We start from the raw sequence: 23,961 nt of genomic DNA, 5'->3' as shown, positions 1-23,961 counted from the left end.
TTCTGAACCATCCATAGGCAGCTACATCATTGCAACTTTCAAGGAACAGTGCTGTGCTGCCCTTTACTAATTAGATGGTGTAATGGAAAGCCATGGGAGAGATATTGTTGAATAAAGTAGTTATTTTTGCCCACTGAAAGTATTTTAGTCACTTCATAACATTAAAGTTGAACCACTGGAGTCACACGGACTATTTTAACCATTGGGCTGTCTCAGACCCCCCACATTGCAAAGGTTAAAAGAAAAAGTATTTGTTTTTGTATTGGGTAAACACAACGATGGTTTGTTATGAACCTTTGGGTCATGTGACCCAAAGTGCACCGTATGTGCACAATGTGCCATGCACATTGTTTAAATCTCGTTTTAGTTGAGAGTTCAAAATATGTTAAAAACACTTCTTCACAGTCGCTGAGAAGCTTTATGCTTTCATTGTCAACTCTACGAAGTGCCATGCTGCATTTGTGGATACTCAAAAAGCCATGAACCAGACCAATGCGCAGTGGCAGCTGGGAAGCCCCCGCAGCCCCCGCGAGGCGGGGGGGCCCCCACGCCCTAAGGGCCCCGCCCTGCATATCAAAAAACAGACTAGGCCTATATAAAAAAATATATATATATATAAAAAAACAAGGAAAACACTTTGAGGGCGCTCATTGAGAGCCCCAAAACTGCCAGGTAAAGTAATTCCATAATGTAGGCAACGTAACAGATCTTCATCCACTTACATGGGCTAAATAGTCTCAAAATCCCTGAATATGGCAACAATATCTTTATCTCAACTGAAGTTACATAATTTTAAAGTTGACCTGTGTCAAAAAGTGATAAGGAAGAAAATTGCATTCAAAGATTCCACTCCGTTTCAGTCTAATTCTGTGGCGAATATGGAAAATAAATCCTTTTGTTCGTAATCACGTTGTGAATGTAAATGTCAGTTTAAGTATAGGCTACATTAATAACTTCTCAGCAAGTTATTTTTAAGTTCAACAGCCTGACTTAATTGATCAGTTGTTTGGGGCTGCTGCAGCACTCAAAAGAGCAGGCAAACTGAGCATTTGATTTGAAATGGCTTGGAAATCTTGCTAGCTGACATGTCTAAAAACCGTTGGAATTAACTGTTTTTAATAAGTAATTATATACTTTTTGTACATTACAATGAAGTTTAGGGTGTTAACTATAGAAAACATCAAAAATCACAATTTTGACAAACGATTTTAGATATTTTATGGCTTATAGCCAACAATGAGCGGCCGCGACATCCGACGGGTTTCCGCAGGACGCCACACAGATAGGCTGCTGTTGTGCTTTTGTTATTTTTAAACTTTTTTATTTCTCTCTCACATTGGTGAATATAGGCTATATTTAAAGGTAGACAGCAATGTATAAGATAGGATGGAGATGCATTTTGAGTGGATTTAGGGGAGGGGCCTCAAGCTCCGACTTTGTGGGGGGGCCTCTGCAAAGTACCGGCCGCCACTGCCAACGCGTCCTTGAGCTACAGAGGCTTTCAGACAGGTGGAGCTGCAGGGAAGATGCTTAGAAGACAATTAGGAAGGTCCTCCCTGCTGCCCTAAGGTACTTGAGGGATCTGAGAGAGTGTGACCCCCCCCCCCCCCGATCTGGCTGCAGGAGAGGCTAAAATGCTGTTGAGCAGCATAGATTTTGAATTTCTGCTCTGTCTCGAAATAGCAACGCCAGTGTTCATGGTGACATCAGTTGCCTCTAAAGCACTCCAGAGGGATGACCTGGACTTGACTGCTTACTTTTTGTTAGATGGTGTCATGAAGCGAGTAGTGGAACTAAGGAGAGACGGACAATTCTCTCAAATCTACAACAATGCCACAACAATAGCAGAGGATAAAGACATAGACATTCCTACAAAGATTCCAGGTAGACGAAGAAAAGTCCCTGCAAAGCTGATTTACTCTTCCAAAGAGAGGATGATGAAGTCCAGACCTTGGAGGAATATTACAGGGGAAGGATATACTATACCTTTCTGGACAGACTTGAGGCAGGAGCTTGAGAAAAGATTCTATGGGGAAGGGAAGACTCGGGACATGATGTCACTGCAGAGCCTCACTGACCCAGAGCAGTGGAAGGATATCGGCCAAGGTTTTGATACAGCACATTCACCATGTGAGTTTTTATGGACTTCAGGGGGAAGAGGCCAACCTTCAAACAGAGTTGAGAGTCTTCCATGCGTCGTACAAGTGTCCCAAGAGGACAGTCAAGTCTATGCTTGAAATATTCAAGGAACACGATGCTCACATCATATTTTCCACACTGTTCACGCTCATTAAAACCTATGCTATTCTACCCGTCTCCACTGCAACGGTAGAACGTTCATTCTCAAATCTACAGCTGGTAAAAAACAAGGCTCCGAAATCAGTGTGGTCAAGAGCGGCTGTCTGACGTCCTTCTACTGGCCATAGAGAGGGACATGGAAATCGACAAAGAAGAGGGCCTCAAGATTTGTATTGATATGGCCCCTAATAGGAGGCTTCTCCTTTAAAACTTTGAGTGTTAAATACATTTGGAGCAACATATCAGTGACTTGGTAGGATATTGTTTTCAATTATGTTTGTGTTCATGTTATGTTGTTCAACACAGCATATTGTTCTTCTTCAACTCATGTTCTTCTTTGTTCAGGCCAGTGCAACTGCCCTGCAAAATTCCTGTGCACGTCCCTGATTCTGATGCATACGTATGCTGTCACAAAACAAACAACAACAATATATACATACGTATATAATAACATTATGTATGTAAAATGTACACATATTTATTTAAAGCTAAATAATTTTTTCTTTTCAACAAAGAACACAACAAAAAATAAAAATATGAACAGTGGTATTGTACAGAAAATGTTAAAATTACTTTACAGGAAAACATGACATAAAAAAAAAAAGTACAAGCTCCATTGACAAGCTCCTGCTTGTCAATGGAGCGAGGCCAGACTCTCTGTACAAATGCAATGTACGAGAGTCTGGTTAGGACCAGGCTAGTCCCTCAGGCCCCCTTAAGATAAATGGAGCTAACGTGCCTCAATAGCATTGAAGCTGAAGGCGGCAACAGCCGCGGGATACAGTAGTGTCTATGTGATACAATTAGCCTGTACAAATATGACTCAAGAGGTCAATTAAGCTACTTTAAACAGAAATACACAATTTCCAACAATGTTTTGTTCTGTATTTGTATCATTCAAACTGAAATAGTCACATGTGCTTGGTTAGATATGCGCAGCTAGTTCAGCTATGCTAGTTAGCCAAGTTGTCCGCTAGCTACCCAGCTTAATTTAGCAGTAAGCATCACTAACTAACCAGCAATGATAAAATGCATTCAGTAATTTGGCTCGAGCTAACTAGTGTTAAGGTTAGCTATCGAGATGTGTCATGTGCAGCCATACCGTGTTATATTTGCTGTATACCAGGGGCCTATACTACGAAACCAATTCAACAGAATATATTTTCGTTACAGTAGTCGAGCTCCTAGCATCAATAAGTTTGGCATGCCAACATATATTTGCAACCGCACTCTGTCACCGTGGTGTCACAACGGTGGTATTCAACTCCGGCATATGCAAGTTCTCAGTAGTTTTTTAACCCTTGTGCTGCCTTCGGGTCACATGACCCAAAGGTTCATAACAAACCATCGATGTGTTTACCCAATTTTACCCAATACAAAAACAAATAAAAATAATTTTCTTTTAACCTTTGCAATGTGGGGGGTCTGAGACAGCCTAGCTGTTAAAAGAAAATGCTTCACTTTGTCTTTGTAGGCGGTAAAGTTGTCGCAATACGACGGTGGGTCACAATGACTGATGGGTCAGAATGACCCGAAGATAACACAAGGGTTAAATGGTTTGTACCACATGATCTATCGCAAACGGAAAAATCTTCCAGTACCGCATAATAGGGGTTATGCGGAGCGCCCAGCGTTCGAACCGGAAAACAGATGTAATTGTTTCCGCTTCTCACTTCCGTACACATCTGCAGCGCTAGGTGATGCAAATAACTTATATTGACAGAGAAGTTCAAGCATTTTATTAATTATATTACTCTCTACATTAGGCTAAGTGTGACAGGTAAGAATAAAGTGATGAGTTTATATAACGTTATAATAGCCTAACGTTAGACCGTTTCCCAGGAGGTAATCTAACGCTAGCTCCACACATTACGTTAGCCTACAGTACATACACAAATAAGTTATAAATGAAATATATGAATTCAGCAAATTAATTTAAGAAGCTCATTTTAATTTACATATCCTTATAAATCATTATTCTGGTTTCTATGGCTAGGACCTGCAGTTCCTAGAAAGAATTAAGTTTACTAGCCTACTACTAGACAAAAAAAGTTAGCAGGTGCATAAGATTACGCTACCGACAAAATTTACCTGTCAGGGTCTTTGGGAAAGCGATGAAAGGCATAAATACTGTCACATTGTTAGTTGTTGCAGTTGATTGCCGAACACTGCGTTCTTTGAGTCCACTTGGACTTGGCGATACGCTAAACTTGAATGTAGTAGTTTTCATCTAGCAATGAAAGCTAGATGGACACTGAACAAACATGACAGCATCCTCCTTACCAGTGCAGTACACAGCTGGACCCGGTTCCAGACCCCGGCTTGAGGCAACGGCCTCGGTGGATGTAGGTGGTATTGCATTTCCGATTTGCTACCCGATTTGTCCGGTCGTTTTTATTCCTACCTAACTCCAGTCAACATATCCTAAACTATCTTCCCCAATCATTTTTGTTTGATTCTCATACCGGGCTCATACTACTAGGTTTTCATCTAATATTTTTTGCTAAGTTTGAAACCAATCCGAAATGGGTAAACTAGCACCCCATTTATTTGCTTACGTCAAGAAAAGTTGCCTGGAAATGTGCTCGCGACCGAATTTGGTTGCAGCTCCACCAGAGTTCCACTGGGGGTGATCGCCGGCATGAGGTAATGAGTGCAAAATGAATGGGAGTCTATCGAGCTAGATGGCTACATTTGTCTCTTTTGTCTGATTGTCGTTGAGAAATCTCAGATTTGATTGTAGTTTTTGCAAGTTCAACATGGATTATAGGTCAAAAGTTGAATGAAGGAGAACTTATGTCCTTTTGATTTCTTACAGGGTGAGTCATAGTTGCCCATAACACGCTAGCATTCTGCTAATGAATGCTGATTGTATGACGTCAGTGACATTTTAAAAGCCTTTTAAGAATAAAAAAGCGACTTTAAAAAAATCACACAGCAGTGTGTATTGTCTTTGCCTCCCCTTTCGAATGCAACGACATACTCACAATATAATCACCACAACACTGCAAAATACCTGATCTCAATAACACCACAAGATGTTATATCTTATGTGTCAAAAGGATGGGGTGGTCACAAAAGTGACAAGCACATAACGGAAAATTTTGGCTTTCTTGATAAATTGTCACCAGGAGATGTCATTCTAGCTGATAGAGGCTTCAATGTGAAAGGGACAGTGGGTCTGTATTGTGCTCAACTGAAAATACCAGCGTTTACCAAAGGCAAGCAACAGATGCATCCATTGGAGCTACAGGCAACTAGGGGACTCGCAGCCGTCAGGATCCATGTGGAGCGAGTCATTGGCCTGGTGAGGAAGTACACTAACAGTGGATGAGCAACTGGTTCCATTTAGAGGTCGCTGTCCTTTCCGGCAGTATATGCCCAGCAAGCCAGCGAGGTATGGCATCAAGATATGGGTGGCCTGTGATGCACAATCCAGCTACGCTTGGAAGAGGCAAGTTTATACAGGGAAGCCAACCAATGGAGGCCCGGAGAAGAAGCAGGGGATGCGAGTTGTGCTGGATGTGACAGATGGACTGAAGGGGCATAATGTAACGTGTGACAATTTCTTCACTTCCTATGAACTCGGCCAGCAGCTCCTGAAGAAGAACATCACCATGGTTGGCACAGTAAGAAAAAACAAACTCGAGCTCCCCCCTGCACTCCTCGCAACAAGGGGGAGAGAGGTCTTTTCATCCAAGTTTGCCTTCACCCCCACCACCACTCTAGTTTCTGACCTTCCAAAGAGGAACAAGTATGTGGTCCTCCTGAGCACACTGCACAAAACGCCTGAGATCAGTGATCATGAGGACAGGAAGCCAGCCATCATCCTGGACTACAACCACAACAAAGGAGGCGTGGACAACCTGGACAAGGTGATTGGAACTTACAGCTGCAGGAGGATGACTGGCCCCTGGTCATCTTCCATAACATCATCGATGTGTCCTCCTACAATTCCTTCGTGATATGGAACAAGATCAACCCTACCTGGATGCCTGATAAGCGGAACAAGAGGAGGGTGTTCCTGGAGCAGCTTGGAAAGGCTCTTGTAACCCCACACATTCAAAGAAGGGAGCGCCTCCCCCACACAGCAGCATCGGCAGCGCTTGTGAAAGCTGTTCAGGGGGCTGAATCTTGTCCTGATCCACCTGCGGCTGCAGCTGGGCCAAGCAAGAGGAGGAGATGCCAATTCTGCCCCTCAAAGAAAGACTGTAAAACTAATACTATGTGCTGCACATGTGAGAAATTCATCTGCAAAGTCCATGCGCACACACTTGCATACTGTCCTACATGTGCTGAATAGAGTTGAGTGATTTATGTTCTTCATGTTATTGTTTTGAATCTATTATTTTATTTGTATTTATTGTTTATGTTCATACACCTTGTGGGTGGTGGCAATGGTTAGAAAAATTGAAGACTAGTATTTTGCAGTTTTGCAGAATTCCTCATTGTACAGTATATAAGCACCATGTTGCCAAAAAGGTTCAAAACTGTTGTTGTTTCCTTTCTATAAAATGCATTCAAAACTACTTTATGTACATTTCTGATACTTTCTTAGGCTGTACAAGTGCTATCTCTTGCTAAACAATTAATGTTTACACCTATGCAGTACTTTCACCAATAATAATAAACCTCTACTTTAGTAAAGAAAACTAGTATGACAAATGTGTTCACTGATTAAATGAAGTCTTTCTGCAATCTGAAGAAGCAAAACCCACAATCACAAAGTTTGTGATGACTGACAGGTTGTTTCTTCATGCAAAATAGATTTGGGGATTAAAATTAAATTGAGCTGCTGTATTTTAGGGGTTTGGTGAAGGTGGGTCATTTTTGACCCTAAGGACAATGGGAGTGTACAGAATGTTAAGACAACACGAGGGTTAACAGAGTGAGAGTGCAAAACCTGGTAGCGAAGAAGCTCCCGAAGGAACTCTCTGATTTACTGGACAGAGCAGTAGATGTAGTTAATTTCATAAAGGCACGCCCACTGAAGAGCCGTCTGTTTTCGATTTTGTGCGAGGAAATGGGATCGGAACATCAGAGTTTGTTGCTACATACGGCCGTTCGATGGCTGTCACGCGGCAAGGTTTTGGCACGACTCTATGAACTGAGGGAAGAGTTAAACACAAAAAAAGAATGTAATAACTCAATACATCAATGAATTAATTTATAAAAGTTTATCTGGATACCAACTTAATTTCTTGTTTTTTTGCTTTTAGCATTCTACACACTTACAACTGTAATATCAATTCAATACATCAATTAATTCATTATAAGTATCTGGATACCAACTTCATTTCTTGTTTGTTTGCTTTTTGCATTCTACACTTACAACTGTAATATCAATTCAATACATCAATTAATTCATTTATAAGTATCTGGATACCAACTTCATTTCTTGTTTGTTTGCTTTATGCATTATACACACTTACAACTGTAATATCAATTCAATACATCAATTAATTCATTTATAAGTGTAGCGGGGTTTGCTCGTTTAAAGATAGAAATACTTAATTTATCATAAAGTCTGGGGCACCACCCTAATATTGGTTTAGGACATTAGGGAATCCTATGTTTAATATGTAATAATCAGTCTCATCTTTAGGAATGAATTCGTTCTAAGAGTAGAGCCAATCGTAACATCAGTGAACACGCACGTCAAAATATCTTTACAATGAATTTATTCAAGTAAGGTAAACAGATCTTAAGAAAAGTTGGATTATGGGTTTGATATGAGAGATTGGTTTCAATGAACAGAATGAAATAGTCTAACTTAAAGAAAGGCAGAAATTGTACAGTCAGTGATTACATCCTTACAAATCATAAACAGAGCTCACGCCAATGCCATGTCGAGGAGGAAAGAGCGTTAGCCATAGTTACGTTTGATCAGGGGTTGATCAATGATGTTGAGGGCGGTTTGCGCCAAAGGTCCATTTGAAGAATCTGAAGTCACAGCGCGGCTGCGCTGGGTCATGTGACTGAGTCTGCGGGATCTCAGTGAAGTCGCATTTGGAATTGCGTTTTTGGTTCTTCTGTTGAAACGTCCAGATAGTGACGCGTTCACTATAAAGTTGAATCTCAGGAGAAGCTTGGCGACGTCCTTGGAACGCCAATCCTGATGGCGTTCATGCCATGGTCGGTTTCGCTGGAGTCCGAGATTGATGGTCATCTTAGGGCTTTATACAGTTCGAGGGAGGACCCGTCTGGGGTCAGATGTGGATTGGGGGAAGCTGGGTTCTCAACTCCCCCCTCCTTCCTTCACACCTACCAAAGGTGTGATCTTATCTCTGGCTGATCATTCGATGGTTCAAATATTGTTCTGGACATCTTGGTACAGTTACAAAATATAGTTGAATGATTGTTTTATTATGATAGCTTCGTGTAGATACCAAGAATGACGTGGTTATCTTTCAGGAAGAAGGAGTTGTTACTAGAATCAAGATTTCAGTGAACACAACATTAAAACAAAGTAACAAACATAACACAAATATCCCTCTCATAATTCTCCACCTTGTACTCTTGTGGTAAAGTCTCAAGAACTTTCCTCAAAAGTTCTGATCAAGGTATGTTCTTTGTTCAAATCGCCGCCGAAACGGATAGCAAATGGTCGTTGGAGACGTGTTGTCTAAATCAGGCCCTTTGAAGCTTGCAAGCTAGCAGGAGGGCTGATTTGGTAGATTGGGGAGGTCCCCCCCCCCATTCTATGGTTCCTTTGCATCGGCGTTTGGTGGGTAATCAGCATACTGAGGGTGTCACAAGGGCTGATTCTGATGTGATTGAATCACTCTTCAGGTGTGGCAAGATGTTGGCTCCGTGTGGTCTTGTGGACCTCACTACATCCCCCCGGATGTCAACTTTCATAGACCGTCGTCGATGAAACTGTTGACATGAAGACAAGAGAAGAAAGACCACAGCAGCGTAACAGCATGTCACCCCCCCTCCCCAGACATTGGCATGGCTATGAGTGATTAAGCTATGACATGACATAGGAAAAAGGTTGAGAGGAAATTATTGAAACAAAAAGAGGCACTTGAAGTGGCTTACAATGGCCGTAGCAATTGAAGCTTTGTGACTAGGGGTCTAGATGAGGGAAAAGTTGTCGGCTTTCCAATCTTTTTAAATCAAACTAGTTTCAATAAACTCATTTAGGTTATGGTTACAATTGACTGCCAAAGACGTATACAAATAACAAATAAAGGTACAAGGTAATTATAGTACATACTTTACACAATTATAGTTACTAAGTAGCTTCTTGAAGTCAACGTAACTAAACCACATTGAGGAACTGCATCTAATAATGTAACTTTAGTTTGGCAACCACTGTTATTTTAAAACACAGCTGCGGGAATAGTCAATGCTTTTTTTCTGAAGTCACAGCGCGGCTGCGCTGGGTCATGTGACTGAGTCTGCGGGATCTCAGTGAAGTTCTATTTTGAATTGCGTTTTTGGTTCTTCTGTTGAAACGTCCAGATAGTGACGCGTTCACTATGAAGTTGAATCTCAGGAGAAGCTTGACGACGTCCTTGGAACGCCAATCCTGATGGCGTTCATGCCATGGTCGGTTTCGCTGGAGTCCGAGATTGATGGTCATCTTAGGGCTTTATACAGTTCGAGGGAGGACCCGTCTGGGGTCAGATGTGGATTGGGGGAAGCTGGGTTCTCAACTCCCCCCTCCTTCCTTCACACCTACCAAAGGTGTGATCTGATCTCTGGCTGATCATTCGATGGTTCAAATATTGTTCTGGACATCTTGGTACAGTTACAAAATATAGTTGAATGATTGTTTTATTATGATAGCTTCGTGTAGATACCAAGAATGACGTGGTTATCTTTCAGGAAGAAGGAGTTGTTACTAGAATCAAGATTTCAGTGAACACAACATTAAAACAAAGTAACAAACATAACACAAATATCCCTCTCATAATTCTCCACCTTGTACTATTGTGGTAAAGGTGAAGTCTCAAGCACTTTCCTCAAAAGTTCTGATCAAGGTATGTTCTTTGTTCAAATCGCCGCCGAAACGGATAGCAAATGGTCGCTGGAGACGTGTTGTCTAAATCAGGCCCTTTGAAGCTTGCAAGCTAGCAGGAGGGCTGATTAGGTAGATTGGGGAGGTCCCCCCCCCATTCTATGGTTCCTTTGCATCGGCGTTTGGTGGGTAATCAGCATACTGAGGGTGTCACAAGGGCTGATTCTGATGTGATTGAATCACTCTTCAGGTGTGGCAAGATGTTGGCTCCGTGTGGTCTTGTGGACCTCACTACATAAGTATCTGGATACCAACTTCATTTCTTGTTTGTTTGCTTCTTGCATTATACACACTTCCAACTCTTTGGCACCCTGCTCAGCTTCATACATGACATGTGGAAACGCTTTTGTTTGCGTTGCTTGGATGTGCAAGAGAGGATGTTTGTGTCATCAACAGGGTTTCCACAGTAACATCCCCCAGGTACCTTCTCAAAGTTAGCACTTGAGGAGAGGTGTGGCACAGTACACCATTCCCCCAACAACTCAGGCAGTACCCCTATTCTAATTAATTCTTCCACCCTAGTGTAGGACTCATCAAAAAAGTATATATCAAATTGGACTTGTTGCATAAAACGTTATTGTGGTGTCCACAAAAAAAAAATCCATATATTACCTCAGCTAGTATATGCATTTGGGCCTGCAGTTGGTACATGTAACTATGATCTTGCTTGAGGGTCATACCTTCCGCAGTCACAGTAAGGCAGAAAAGTGGGTCACTGACACATTCCCTGAGAGCAGGGCCATTAGCATTAAAAGATCACTTTATTTACATTTAGTCATTTAGCAGATGCTCTTATCCAGAGCGACTTACAGTACAGGGACACAAAAAGTACAGGGACATTCCCCCGAGGCAAGTAGGGTGAAGTGCCTTGCCCAAGGACACAAAGTCATTTGGCACGGCCGGGAATCAAACCAGTGACCTTCTGATTACTAGCCCTATTCTCTAACCGCTCAGCCACCTGACTCCCCCATTTCAAGCATACCAGTTCCATGGCAATCACAGGTCACCACACCATCTGGCGATGCTCCTAGCCATGGTAGGTCCGGGTTGATAATGAGCTCTGATGACTCTCGGGGAGAGTCCAGGGTGGGAGGGGTCGGCAACAATCTTTCCTCGCTTGCCTCAGGGTCCTCGAGGTGTGCAGGTCCTCGAGGGTAGGCAGATTGCAGCCAATCACCTTCTCAGCAGTGCGGATGATACACTGCAGTCTGCTCTTGTCCTTGGCAGTGGCAGCAGCGTACCAGATGATGATGAAAGAGGTGAGGATGGACTCAAAGATGGCTGTGTAGAAGTGCACCATCATTGTCTTTGGCAGGTTGAATTTCTTCAGCTGCCGTAGGAAGTACATCCTCTGTTGTGCTTTTTTGGTGAGGGAGCTGATGTTCAAATCTCACTTGAGGTCCTGGGAGAGGATGGTGACCAGGAAGCGGAAGGACTCCACAGTGTTGACTGGGGAGTCGCACAGGATGATGGGGGTGAGTGGGGCTGTATTCTTCCTGAAGTCCACAACCATCTCCACTGTCTTAAGAGCATTGGGACTCATTCACCAATATCATCCTTAGTTATTTCTTACATTTGTTCTTAAGAAAGTTCAGAAGAAAAGTGTACGTGTGATTCATGACGTGTTCCTAAACAGCAGAATTGTTCGCAGGTGTGGTCTTAGAATTATGAATCCCAATATGTCGTAAGTTGAAAGCTCGTGCCCCGCTCCTATTTAGCATAGGTAAACGCCCCGTTAATTCCCATAAAAGGGCATGAGATGGCAGGGCCATGTCCACTCTCAGAGAAATGCAGTGTGCGAATTATACAATGACAATCGGGGGGGGTCAACTCAGTGCCCCCCCCCCCCCCCCCCCAGGGACGAAGTTGATCCCCGCCGCCGCCCCAACCAAGTAAACGAAGTAAAAAAGTTGATCTTTACAAAATTACCAGAGGAACATCTGACTGTTCATCACAAAATAAGGTTGTTGGAAATCTCTCAAGATTCTGACAAGCAACGAGACTGACAAATGAAGCTATCTTGCTTGATATAGAGCTAGCGATAGCTATCTTTTAAGTTGGTGGTTAACCATGTTCTATCATTAACATTCTTGTGAATATTCTACAGCCAATTGCCATTACAAATACATTCGTGACAGATTTTTGGGGTATTAGATAGCAAACTTGCCTTTCTTGCACTTTCTCACGACGCAGAACCCACCGCTACACTGAGGTGATTCAACAAGTTTCTGTATTGCACACTGCCTGGTCACTCGCGCGCGGTGTTTCTTGAGTTTTATTGTGCACTGGTCACTCGCGCTGTGTTTATTGAGTGAATTTTGACTATGACAGTCAGTGTAATAGTGTGTGATATTCCCTGCCATAAAGTCAACATTTCTGTGTATCGTAAAGAATATATTGTGCTTATTAAAGTTATGCATTGTGCTTATTAAAGTTATGAACTTAGAAGTGTGCTCAGGCTCAAACATTGGGTCTCACACTGGGTGTGGGAAGCAGGCTGTTCTTTGTGTCTCTATCTCTTCATTTTCAGAAACAACCTTGAAACCGGGTGGAGACGGCACCCGAGCAGGTGGGACGCGTAGGCAAGAACAACTCCCTGACGCACGAGAGAACAAGCTGAAACCTTTTTGATACTTGTGTTTCAATTGCATTGTATATAATATGCTGGGGCAGGGAAAGATAGCCAGTTGGACTTCGTGAACCAGCCCAAAACTCTGTTGCGGGTAGGGAAACGTAGACAACCCCAGAGCTCTGTACTTGTTGATTTCCAACTGCTGCATTAAAGCTGATATTATCGGACCTCTGCGACTCCAGACCACTCTTTCTAGAACACAGATTTGTGTCATTGAATTACCATCATTACATATTGGAATAGACACAAAGATTTTGAATCCTTCAACTGGTGACCCCGACGCTGAAAAGAGGGAGTCCAGAGGGTTCCGGCCCGACCGACGGATCGGGGGAGAGACCCATACACCGGTGCGAGGAGACAGACGTAATCGTCAGAGGCCTCAACATAAAAAAAGGTAAGCAGACACCTGTTAATTCAAAGTACTGCTATTCGGAACTGAGAACCAAATTTAGACGATTACTATGTTTCATAGTTCTATGTAACCGTTTTTGTGTTTTGTCCTTGTCTAAGGGGAGGTTCGAGTCCTTTCCAGGGGTTAGAGTCCCTAAACTTGTTGTCCTTGTCTAAGGGGAGGTTCGAGTCCTTTCCAGGGGTTAGAGTCCCTAAACTCGTTGTCCTTGTCTAAGGGGAGGTTCGAGTCCTTTCCAGGGGTTAGAGTCCCTAAACTCGTTGTCCTTGTCTAAGGGGAGGTTCGAGTCCTTTCCAGGGGTTAGAGTCCCTAAACTCGTTGTCCTTGTCTAAGGGGAGGTTCGAGTCCTTTCCAGGGGTTAGAGTCCCTAAACTCGTTGTCCTTGTCTAAGGGGAGGTTCGAGTCCTTTCCAGGGGTTAGAGTCCCTAAACTCGTTGTCCTTGTCTAAGGGGAGGTTCGAGTCCTTTCCAGGGGTAAGAGTCCCTAAACTCGTTGTCCTTGTCCAAGGGGAGGTTCGAGTCCTTTCCAGGGGTTAGAGTCCCTAAACTCGTTGTCTTTGTCTTTTTCACTGTCTATTTGTGTGGAGTCAGATTGAGTTTAATAAAATTAGAGAGGAGTGTGGTGTGTCTTTTCTTTGTCCTCTCCGGTACAAGAGGGTTACAGAATTGAATTGATGTGAAAAAGTAATATTTGTGTGGAGTCGGGTTGAGTTGAACGGTATTTTAAACATATCTGTAAAAAAGTAATATTTGTGTGGAGTCGGGTTGAGCTGAACGGTATTTTAAACAGATCTGTCGTTCTTTAAAAAATAAAATAAAAAATAAAAAGATCCACTAGGTGTCCGCCAAGGACCATAATTGCCTTCTGTGCAAAATCTAACAAGTTGTCAAATTGTGAGATCACTCACTTTTATCAATCTCGTGCTTTTTTCTTTGACCAAGAAGTTACAGAAATCCCGAGGAGAGTTGGAGAAAGGTGGGGGCTAAAAGAGTCCTGTTACTTGAGATCTTACAAAGGTGATCCCAGAGGGTATAGTTCTGCATAATTATGTGAGTATTAATGCTGATAGATGTGTTCGTTTAGATGAATCCCAAGTTTGGTGGTTAACAAATGCGTGATCAACATTTGTTATAATTCCTAGCCAAACAGGGAGGGTTTTTTTTTTTAAGCCTTTCCGACCAGAACTTGGATTTATAGGCGGAAAATCTGTGATGTGTGAGGGTATTCAGTAAAAATGCAGAAATTGAACCCCTGGTTTATAAATTGGTTCTAATACAATTGGAAGAGTTATACTAGAGCAAACCATCTGTGTTGGTCAAAGAATGGTTTGAGGAAATGTATGTGAAAAATTATGAGGAAGCAATTGGAAAGGTATATGGGATAACATTTTAAGTCAAAATAGTAAAATCTAGGGTTTTTAAGAGTTTTGATAAAGGTATTAGATGTAATTTGGTTAAAAATGAGAAAGAGAAAATAACTAAATGTACTTTTATTTGGAGTTTAATTGTAATTTGGTTTTAAGTTTTATTTGAGAGTTTTATCAAAGCCTGGCATACTGTTTGGGATAAACAGTTAGGCTGTGATAATGTTGTATTAATAAATGGTATTAGTGCATGAAGAGGATTATTATAACATTCAGTTCTGAAATAATTTGGGAACACTCATCAAGTCTGATTAATTGTGGTTATGATGGTTTGAGCTAATTGGCTCGTTTTGAACTGCAGCAAAACGAGTTATGAAGTTCTACCTATCTGACCTTTATAGAAAATATATTTGGGAAAAATGTTTGGTTAATAGCTGCATTAAGAACATTATTTGGTCTATATTTCATTTAAGAAGCATACCGATTCTGGTTTGGCATAATGAAAATTGCTTTTATCATATCTTTGATAAAAAGAGGTGTGATTTGGTAAAATAGAGAATCTAAAACAATATTGGTCTTAAACTTAACTGTTTTAAAAGACAGAAAAGGTTTTTTGGAGTGAAAAAAATTAGACTAACAGTTGATTTTCTAAAGAAGGGAACAAAGAAACAGATTGTCATTTCTAGGCATGACTAATAGGAGTTGAATATGGGGGCTCGTTTTTTAGATGCTGTTACATGTGTTTGCTCAACAATAAGAAAACTGAAGGGAAAATACTGCCTGGTAATTATAGATACAGTATGTTTACTATGTGAACTGAAGTCTTTCCCAGTCCTATACCAGGTGCATAACACCATTTGAATTGATTTATTGGAGATCATATGTAATTCCATAACTTAAACCTTTCACATAGCATGATGAAGAGGCGAATCAAATGGTTAACCAATTTTATAAAAAAATGCTAACTAGAAAAGAGATGTCTTCTGCTAAATTCTGTTCCAGGTGAAGCAGTAAACCAAAGATTGGAGGAGTCAAACAAGGAGATTGGGTATTGATTAAAGTTATCAATGAAAGGAGGGATCTTATGAGAACTTTAACATATCCTGTCTAATTTCTGGTTTTTCTATTTGTTTCGAATTTAGTTTATTTTATTGCAATTCTAAAAGCTTGGCTAAAGTTGTATGTATGTGGTGAAGGGGGCCTGTGAGCATGTCCAGGTCTGCCGTGGATACATGGATGTCGAATGTCCACTCTGGAGTGACGGTGGGTTTTCCCCTATAACATCATTAGGGTTTTCCCACTGTGTCCAGTGTGTCCACACCACTTGGCTATAACGCTGCATAGTCTCATCATTATTGTATGTCAACATTGTGTAATCGGTAATGGGATATTTTTTGAATTTGGGTTTGTTGTCACACCCTATAAGGGTGTGAAAGGAGGGATTTATTTGAACTTTAAAAATATCCACTTTAAATCCTGAAATGGGTTCTTGATTTCAATATCTGTGTTTAATCATTGGTGTTCGACTGTTCGCATCTCATTTGACTCAGTTACTGCTTGATCATGGGAGATAAGGTGATGCTGGGACTGTAACTCTTTTCTGCTTCAGGACGAGTCAGACCGGCGGGTCTGACTACCTAACCCCTGTTCTAAGGCCCCATTCCCCTGGAGACCCTGTCCCCCCCCCTTCTCACTGGATGATCTACCCCTTCCCCTTGGAGACCCTGCCCCATCTGCCCCTATGCCCCATCAGACCTAGGAGTGGTCTGCCCCCCCCCCTTCCCCTTGAAGACCCTGCCCCACCTGACCCACCTGCCCCAATACGTCATCAGGTGTTCGGGGAAGCCTGTTGTACATTTATGGACAGGACCATTCAAGGTCATCGAGAGAACCTTGCACGCCCTAAGGGTGCTGGGGAAATGAAGTACGTGGTACCACTGCAGCATGTGTTGTGCTGCTCCAGAATCCAGTCGTACGTTGCAGTAGTTGGTGGAGAAGGGCCAGTGAACCATTTGCTATTGCTACGAATGTGAGAGTCCAGAAAAGAGGGTTACGACTAGGCCAAGAGTGATACTGCTTGACCACACTAGAATTGTACTGGACTAAGAAGGTTTCCGCTATTTTACTTAAGAGTGTGCTATATCAATATCAACATGATTGTTGTTGTATCTCTTGTATCAGGTCCCTGTGTAACAGGATCATTGTCTCGGCTGAGGAGAACCCGACGAAGGGGTTCCAAATGCCGTTGCTGGGGCTGGCTGACCAGGACGAGGAGGCGGTGGTTGGTCAGGGCTATGTTGATTGATCTCTGGTGTTTTCAGAGATCAAAAGAGGGATTAAAGAATATATTGTGCTTATTAAAGTTATGCATTGTGCTTATTAAAGTTATGAACTTAGAAGTGTGCTCAGGCTCAAACATTGGGTCTCACACTGGGTGTGGGAAGCAGGCTGTTCTTTGTGTCTCTATCTCTTCATTTTCAGAAACAACCTTGAAACCGGGTGGAGACGGCACCCGAGCAGGTGGGACGCGTAGGCAAGAACAACTCCCTGACGCACGAGAGAACAAGCTGAAACCTTTTTGATACTTGTGTTTCAATTGCATTGTATATAATATGCTGGGGCAGGGAAAGATAGCCAGTTGGACTTCGTGAACCAGCCCAAACTCTGTTGCGGGTAGGGAAACTTAGACAACCCCAGAGCTCTGTACTTGTTGATTTCCAACTGCTGCATTAAAGCTGATATTATCGGACCTCTGCGACTCCAGACCACTCTTTCTAGAACACAGATTTGTGTCATTGGATACCATCATTACATATTGGAATAGACACATAGAAAAAGAATCCTTCAATCGCCAACCTGTTATTGAATGAATATGGTAACTATATTGTGATATTTACGATTACAGGTAAGAACGATATATATATATATATATGTATCGACCCCCCGACCTGTGGTTTTTACCTCTTTTGGGGGGGTCCAAGCCTTATACGGGGGGGTCAGACCCCCCCAAACCCCCCCGTAATTCGCACACTGGAGAAATGTCGAAAACGGTACGCGGCAGACTGGAACAGGGGGCTGTGCCTCAGGACCCGGGCGTCGTGGACAGAACCTGGATAACCCACAAACACATCAATGAAGCGCCCTGCATGGTCACACACCGCCTGCAGCTGTATCGATGGAAATAATTTGCGGTTGAAATAATCCTGGCCATGGGGCTCTCCCGGGGATTTGATACGAACATGGCAGCCGTCAATGGCTCCCATGGCCCTGGAAAAAGCCCCATGTCTAGCCAGTCGGGCAAAACCCTCAGATACCTCTCTCTGCCCCTCAGCAGTGGAAGGTAACCGGATCACCCTTGGCATCGCCACGATCACACAGCCACAGACCCTATGGACGACGTTGTGCACCGTGGTCCTGGGCATGTCGAATGCCCTCGACACCACGCGGTACGACGCACCTGTTGATAGAGCAATTCACAGTTTCTGACAATAAATATTTGTTGAGTATATTGAGATTAAAAATGAGCCTCTTGGGCACATTCCAATGCATGAGGGCCCAGGTAAGACGTACCGCTGGCCAGCCAAAACAGAAACACCAGGACCTCTATGGTTGGCCCCCATCCATGGCTCCGCTCCTGGTTGAGCAGCTGCAGCAGACCGGTTATGGATGCTCTGCTGAGCCGGAAATCAGGGCGAGTGTCTTCCCCAGCAAAATAATGCCGGAGAAGGGGCACTGCCCTGTTCAGGCTGGCATACCGTACGCCACCCTGAAATTGATGACATGTAAACAATGTTAAACAGTTGTTCATCAAAGATGTTATTTATTCATGAATTCATCCATCCATGGACAGTGCACATTAATGAACATAACTGTATCCCTATATCCCATAATATGTAAATGATACGGTGATAATTGACATTTTATTAAAATCACGGATAGTATGAAGCTATCGTGAACGACTACGTGCCAGTTAGTCACTCTACTGTACTGTATTTACCTCAGGAAGGTCGACGGTAGCTAGATGCTGTACGTGGTGATTGTGTCTCAACGATAACTACATACTATAGCAGAATAATAATCACACACGGTGATAATTGACATTTTATTAAAATCACGTATTTTCAAAATGATGTTTTAAAAACTTACCTCAAAGGAGTACGCTGCCAGCATGTCTATCCTTGCACGGTAGGCTCTGCGCTGACCCCTTTCCTGCTCCATTTGACACCACTCCTCTTCCATCCACTCCTGCAGAAGCTGATGGACAATTGCAATTTTCGCCATTCTCGCCATTGTTAAGTATTTTAAACCTTACTTTTAAACTAACTAACTAAAGTTTAACTTATCTTAATAACTTTACTTAAAAACGACTTACCTTAGTTTAGCTTACCTTAGCTTACCTAAGCTAACCTTAACTTACCTTGCTGTAACTTAAATTACCTTAAGTTTACCTCAAACTAACTGAATGGAATCAACTTAATTTAAATTTTAGCTTAATTTAAGTTTAAATACACTACAGTACAGTTTAACTCGACTTAGTATGACAATACACTTGTGTGACAATAAACTCAATAAACTCTCGAAAACCAATGCAAGTTGCAAAGCACGTTGAAGGAAGATGCAATTGACTGCCGTCTGACAGAGCGCGCTAGTGCGAGCACATAAGTACACGCAGCGCGATGACGTACATCCTATCTTAATAGACTGTTTGAAATCAACGGTTTTTGAGATACCTTCCCCCGAAAGGACCTCTCTCGTCAGACACCTGTCCAACTAGAGATCAAGGATTAGACAGCTATCTAAGAATTCGAACACACCCGATGTGTGGGATGCACCTAGCCGAATATTCCTTTTTCAGTGTCACAGCGCCCTCTACCGTTACATTACCGAAGCTGTTGGTAGTCCGAGTGCAGATTTAGTGTTACTATGGTAACGATTACAGTACACAAATCATGCCTATTACGGCTGATAACTGGAGTCTTGCTTTTTGATAGAAACATCGAAAGTTTAGACTGCTCCTTTAAAAAGCGACATGGCAAATATCAGGACATACGGTACAAGCGTGCGTGTTGGAAACTGGAGAGAAGATGTCACCTTAGAGGAGGTTCGTCTAAAAATGTGCCATTACAGTAGCGCACAATCTAATTGCACACAGACCATTACAGTAGAGCTAGTTAGAGCTAAGCTTCAGCTAGTGTTGCTAGAAAGTACAATACAGTACTGTAGTCTAGCATCTAGAAGCAAAGTCAGTTAACCTGCCGACTTGAAAACTAATCAGACGAATCATTTAGTTTTGTGAATGTCAACTGGATGTGTTTTGTGTATTTTAGCTAGCTTAGCCTACTGACTTTTTAGACACGCATACTGAATGTGTGCGAGTGTTCTCAGCCGTGTGTCTGCCCCCAGGATACCCTAAAAGACTTCCTTGAGAGAAAGGAAAAGGGTGAGCTCACTGTCCAGAAAACAGGCTACCTAAAACAGAACATACTCAGAGAGGTACGACTGTATGTCAAGAAAAATCCTAGCGAGCCTTTGATAACAGTGTGTGTAGTGTGCACACACCCACACGTGTGTTTATGTTTGTGCAGGTGAATCTGTCTGTAAGCCGTGGCGGCAGTGTATGTTTTGGAGATGTTGTGATGCTGGTGAATGTTGGAGGGTCTAACAGAGACCACTGTGCAATCAGCATCAACGCAGACATCACGAATTTAGGGAAGGGGCCTAGCGCATCCATTCAATCACCGTGCGGAGTCAGTGGAGGGAAAAGTCTGCAGCCCTGTACACGCATTGCCTTCGTTATAAACAGGTACAGTATGCACACACAGAGAGAGAGAGAGAGAGAGAGAGAGAGAGAGAGAGAGAGAGAGAGAGAGAACGAGAAACAGAGAGATAAATTCGAGAGATAAAAAGAGATAAAAATTGAGATAAACTCACACAAGTGGTGTTTGACGCTGTTCTATGTGTTTAGTGTTGATGGCAGTGCCGAGGGAGAGCCTCTGCATTATGAACAGAGCTTCACCTTGAGCACAACTACCGGCTTTGCTGGAGGGGTAAGTGAGCCCCAGAGATCAGTCCCTAACTGTGGAAGAGTTACTGGGAGTTCATTGTTATTGTGTGCATCTGTTTCTGATAGTATTACATGAGAAAATGGCCTATTTGTTTCTGCTTCTCTACAGCTGTATCTGACCAGTGACCACAAAACATTCCAGAAGGTAGCAATAATTTCAGATTTTTTTTGCCATACCTGGTTTCATTTAACCAATGTTATGATTTTTCAATTATCAGCATTCCAAGACTATGTTAAGCACAGTGAGCCACATGCTTATTCTTTTATAACCTACCTGATGACTGCTTGTCTGAATTAGGCCTGTTGATTGTATTGAACGCTAATCAGATATGAATAATTATAAATTATTATTTTTATGTAGCTAATGGCATTTACCTGCAGCTAGGGGCGTTGTTAGACCCTTTTTACTGGGGCACGTGTCCCAGTATAAATCTGCTGTGCCCCAGTAAAATCTAAAGTTTGAGTTTTAACAACTTAATTTATTAGTCAGTACATTAATTTAGATTGATAATCCCGGAAAAAATAAACGCAGTATCCCAATCAATACTTAAAAAAAAAAAGTCAAAGCAGTTTAACCGAAAACACAAATCGATGCCTGCAGAATTCCATGTCAGTGCGCTCTTCTGAGCTTGCCAAATAGCCACTGCAGCACGCACACAGAGGTCCAGGTGTCGGACTTGGCACACAAGTCAGAATTGAGGTAGGCTAAGAAAACATTACAAAACTAAAGAAAGTTTCAAAATGATAGGCCTACCGATCATCATATTTTGACTAAAACATAAAAACAATATTACATGAAGCTCAGTACAGTCAGCACAGTATTTGCGCTCAAATGAATGCGAAAAAAATTGCACGCTCGCATTAACTATTGATGTCCCAGCCAAAACTGATATCAAACTTGCGTCCCTGAACTGTTTACCGTGAATAGTGGCCCGTGCCCCCTTAGAGCTTTATGTTTAACAACGCCTCTGCCTGCAGCCACAAACCATTTAGAATAGTCACTTATATGTAGGCTGTTGTGCATTTCATTAAGCCTGTACTTAACTCTGAGAATGTTGTAACACCTTAACACAAGTTTGGTTTGATTGGAAGTGTGCAAAGATGTCCCGCCTCCAGGAAGTGAATCTAGATCAGCAGGCTTCCTTCCTGGCTTGGTGGAAAATTGTGCACTTTGACCCCCAGGAGAGGCTGGAGCATGAGGGCCTACCTGTACCTGTGAGTCCACTTCAGGTTTTCTCCACACCTATTCAATCATCTGTCATGGCAAGTTCAGTAAGAACCACAAAAACTAAGTCAAGAAAAACCCTCACGCAATCACACTCGACTGCAAACACTTGCCGCGAGTCGCTGCATGAGCAGCGCCAATCCCCACTATATACCTCTTAACTTAATATGAAGACGATACGTTTGTTGATCTCACAATCATGCACGTACTCCCCCCCCCCCCCCCTTCTTCCCACACATGTTGCTTTCTACTCCCTCTCATTCTAATCATATCATTCTGTGTCCTACAGGCAAACGCTAAAGTTATGATCAGTCACTGTAAGACCAACCATGCCCTCGCAGTCCTGGGGGATCACATTCTGTGGTACATCTGCGCGCCCTTTCTATGTTTCACGTCACAACAAGAACTGATGGTGTGTGATGTTGTTTGGATGTACACAAGGTGATAGACTTCCTATCTCTGTTAGGACTCCATATGGCCGAGAGTACGAGGTGGCTGCCCAGACCTTCCTGGATTCCCACAAGGCCGAGCGAGATGTGAACCACTGGCTGTTGGTGACCTCCGACCCTGCAGGGGAGGGGCTAACACTTCTGGAGCGGCCACAAACACAGACCTGCAACAAGCCGACAAAGTTTCATAAGCACTCCCAAAACTAGGTCTAAGTGTAGTACCTCATACAGGTGTTAAATTCAGTATGCCTCTCTTGCATATTGTATGTGCTTTGTGTGTGTCTTTGTTCAAAGCCACCTGCGTTGAAAGTGCATTAAAAGTAATGTATTTAAATTCTACGAGTAGGTGTTCATGTGCTGTGTGTGTCAGGATGGACAATGGGTGTGATTTTAGACCTGTGTTCTACCTACTTCTAGCCTGGGTGCCAGCCGAACTTAGCCCTACCCACAACATTTGAGGTCGGGAAGTTCGGTCTGGCATTGCTCCGTTGGGGCGGAACTATGCCTGCACCAGAGCTGTTCGTACCAATAAAATTGTCAGGGCGGGCTTTATACGATGATGGACAGATGATCAATAGTAACGTAATCAACCACGTCACCAAAGAGCGCTTGCTAGGGTTGCACGTTGCTCAGGGCTGCCTTTCCCGAAAGCGTTGTAAGCCTAAGTTGATCGTAGAATCGATCGTACAACGAATCTTAGTTTTACGGCCATTCCCAAAGACATCGTAGCTAAAGTGTCTATTGAAAATTCGTAGCTCTTGAAAGCGCATAGATTAGCCTACTCCTTACGAGCATGTTTGGGAAACGCATGTAAGAAATTGATGGTTTTGTTTTTTGCTCGATCGTTGCTACGATCCATCGTTATCTAGAAACGCAGCCCTGATTGGTTGTAGGTCTATCCAATTGAGCGAAGAGGCATTTTTTTTCCGGGTTCGGTTGAAACACGCCCCATAATCACAGCCCAATGGAGCAGTATCAGACTCATATTTTGACTAGAATTATGAGTATGACAACGTCAGGCTAACTTACTTCATGCTCTCTGCAGCTGTGCCCATCATCTAGTATTCTACACCCTCATTGGGGGGGAACACTGACATCATCTAACAGTCCTTTGTCTTCTGCAGTCTGGTGAGACAGTAAGAGAAGGGTGGGGCATAGGGAGGGAGAGAGATTCAAGAGAAATTAGAAATATACAGTTAGGTCCATAAATATTTGGACATTGACACAATTTTCATCATTTTGGCTCTGTATACCACCACAATGGATTTGAAATGAAACAATCAAGATGTGCTTTAAGTGCAGACTTTCAGCTTTAATTTCAGGGTATTTACATCCAAATCAGGTGAACGGTGTAGGAATTACAATACATTTTATATGTGCCCCCCCCCCTTTTTAAGGGACCAAAAGTAATTGGACAATTGGCTGCTCAGCTGTTCCATGGCCAGGTGTATGTTATTCCCTCATGGGAGTTCGTTATTTCATTGACAAGGAG

The 23,961-nt window shown here is 42.7% G+C and overlaps 2 protein-coding genes across 3 annotated transcripts; one reads left to right on the top strand and one right to left on the bottom strand.

Moving 5' to 3' along the window:
• Positions 1 to 17,727: 17,727 nt before the first annotated feature.
• LOC134020638 (putative nuclease HARBI1) lies at positions 17,728 to 19,012 on the bottom strand. Its single transcript, XM_062460798.1, has 3 exons — positions 18,878 to 19,012; positions 18,302 to 18,497; positions 17,728 to 18,188 (listed from the first exon to the last, which is right to left on the bottom strand). The coding sequence occupies exons 1-3, from the start codon at positions 19,010 to 19,012 to the stop codon at positions 17,728 to 17,730; spliced, it is 792 nt and encodes a 263-aa protein (XP_062316782.1).
• A 655-nt stretch (positions 19,013 to 19,667) lies between these two features.
• On the top strand, positions 19,668 to 22,797 carry cfap161 (cilia and flagella associated protein 161). Of its 2 annotated transcripts, none has more exons than XM_062460664.1 (8): positions 19,668 to 19,832; positions 20,135 to 20,224; positions 20,317 to 20,534; positions 20,697 to 20,778; positions 20,905 to 20,940; positions 21,978 to 22,010; positions 22,310 to 22,383; positions 22,487 to 22,797. In XM_062460664.1, the coding sequence occupies exons 1-8, from the start codon at positions 19,761 to 19,763 to the stop codon at positions 22,674 to 22,676; spliced, it is 795 nt and encodes a 264-aa protein (XP_062316648.1). In that variant the 5' UTR covers positions 19,668 to 19,760; the 3' UTR covers positions 22,677 to 22,797. The 2 variants fall into 2 exon arrangements, with proteins under 2 accessions (XP_062316648.1, XP_062316647.1); XM_062460663.1 differs by having other exon boundaries at positions 21,888 to 22,010.
• Positions 22,798 to 23,961: the final 1,164 nt, after the last annotated feature.

Source organism: Osmerus eperlanus, chromosome 5 (genome assembly GCF_963692335.1).
Source record: "Osmerus eperlanus chromosome 5, fOsmEpe2.1, whole genome shotgun sequence".
Lineage (NCBI taxonomy): Eukaryota > Metazoa > Chordata > Actinopteri > Osmeriformes > Osmeridae > Osmerus > Osmerus eperlanus.
The sequence above is the reverse complement of the archived record's forward strand: the minus strand, read 5'-3'. Positions and strand labels throughout refer to the sequence as shown.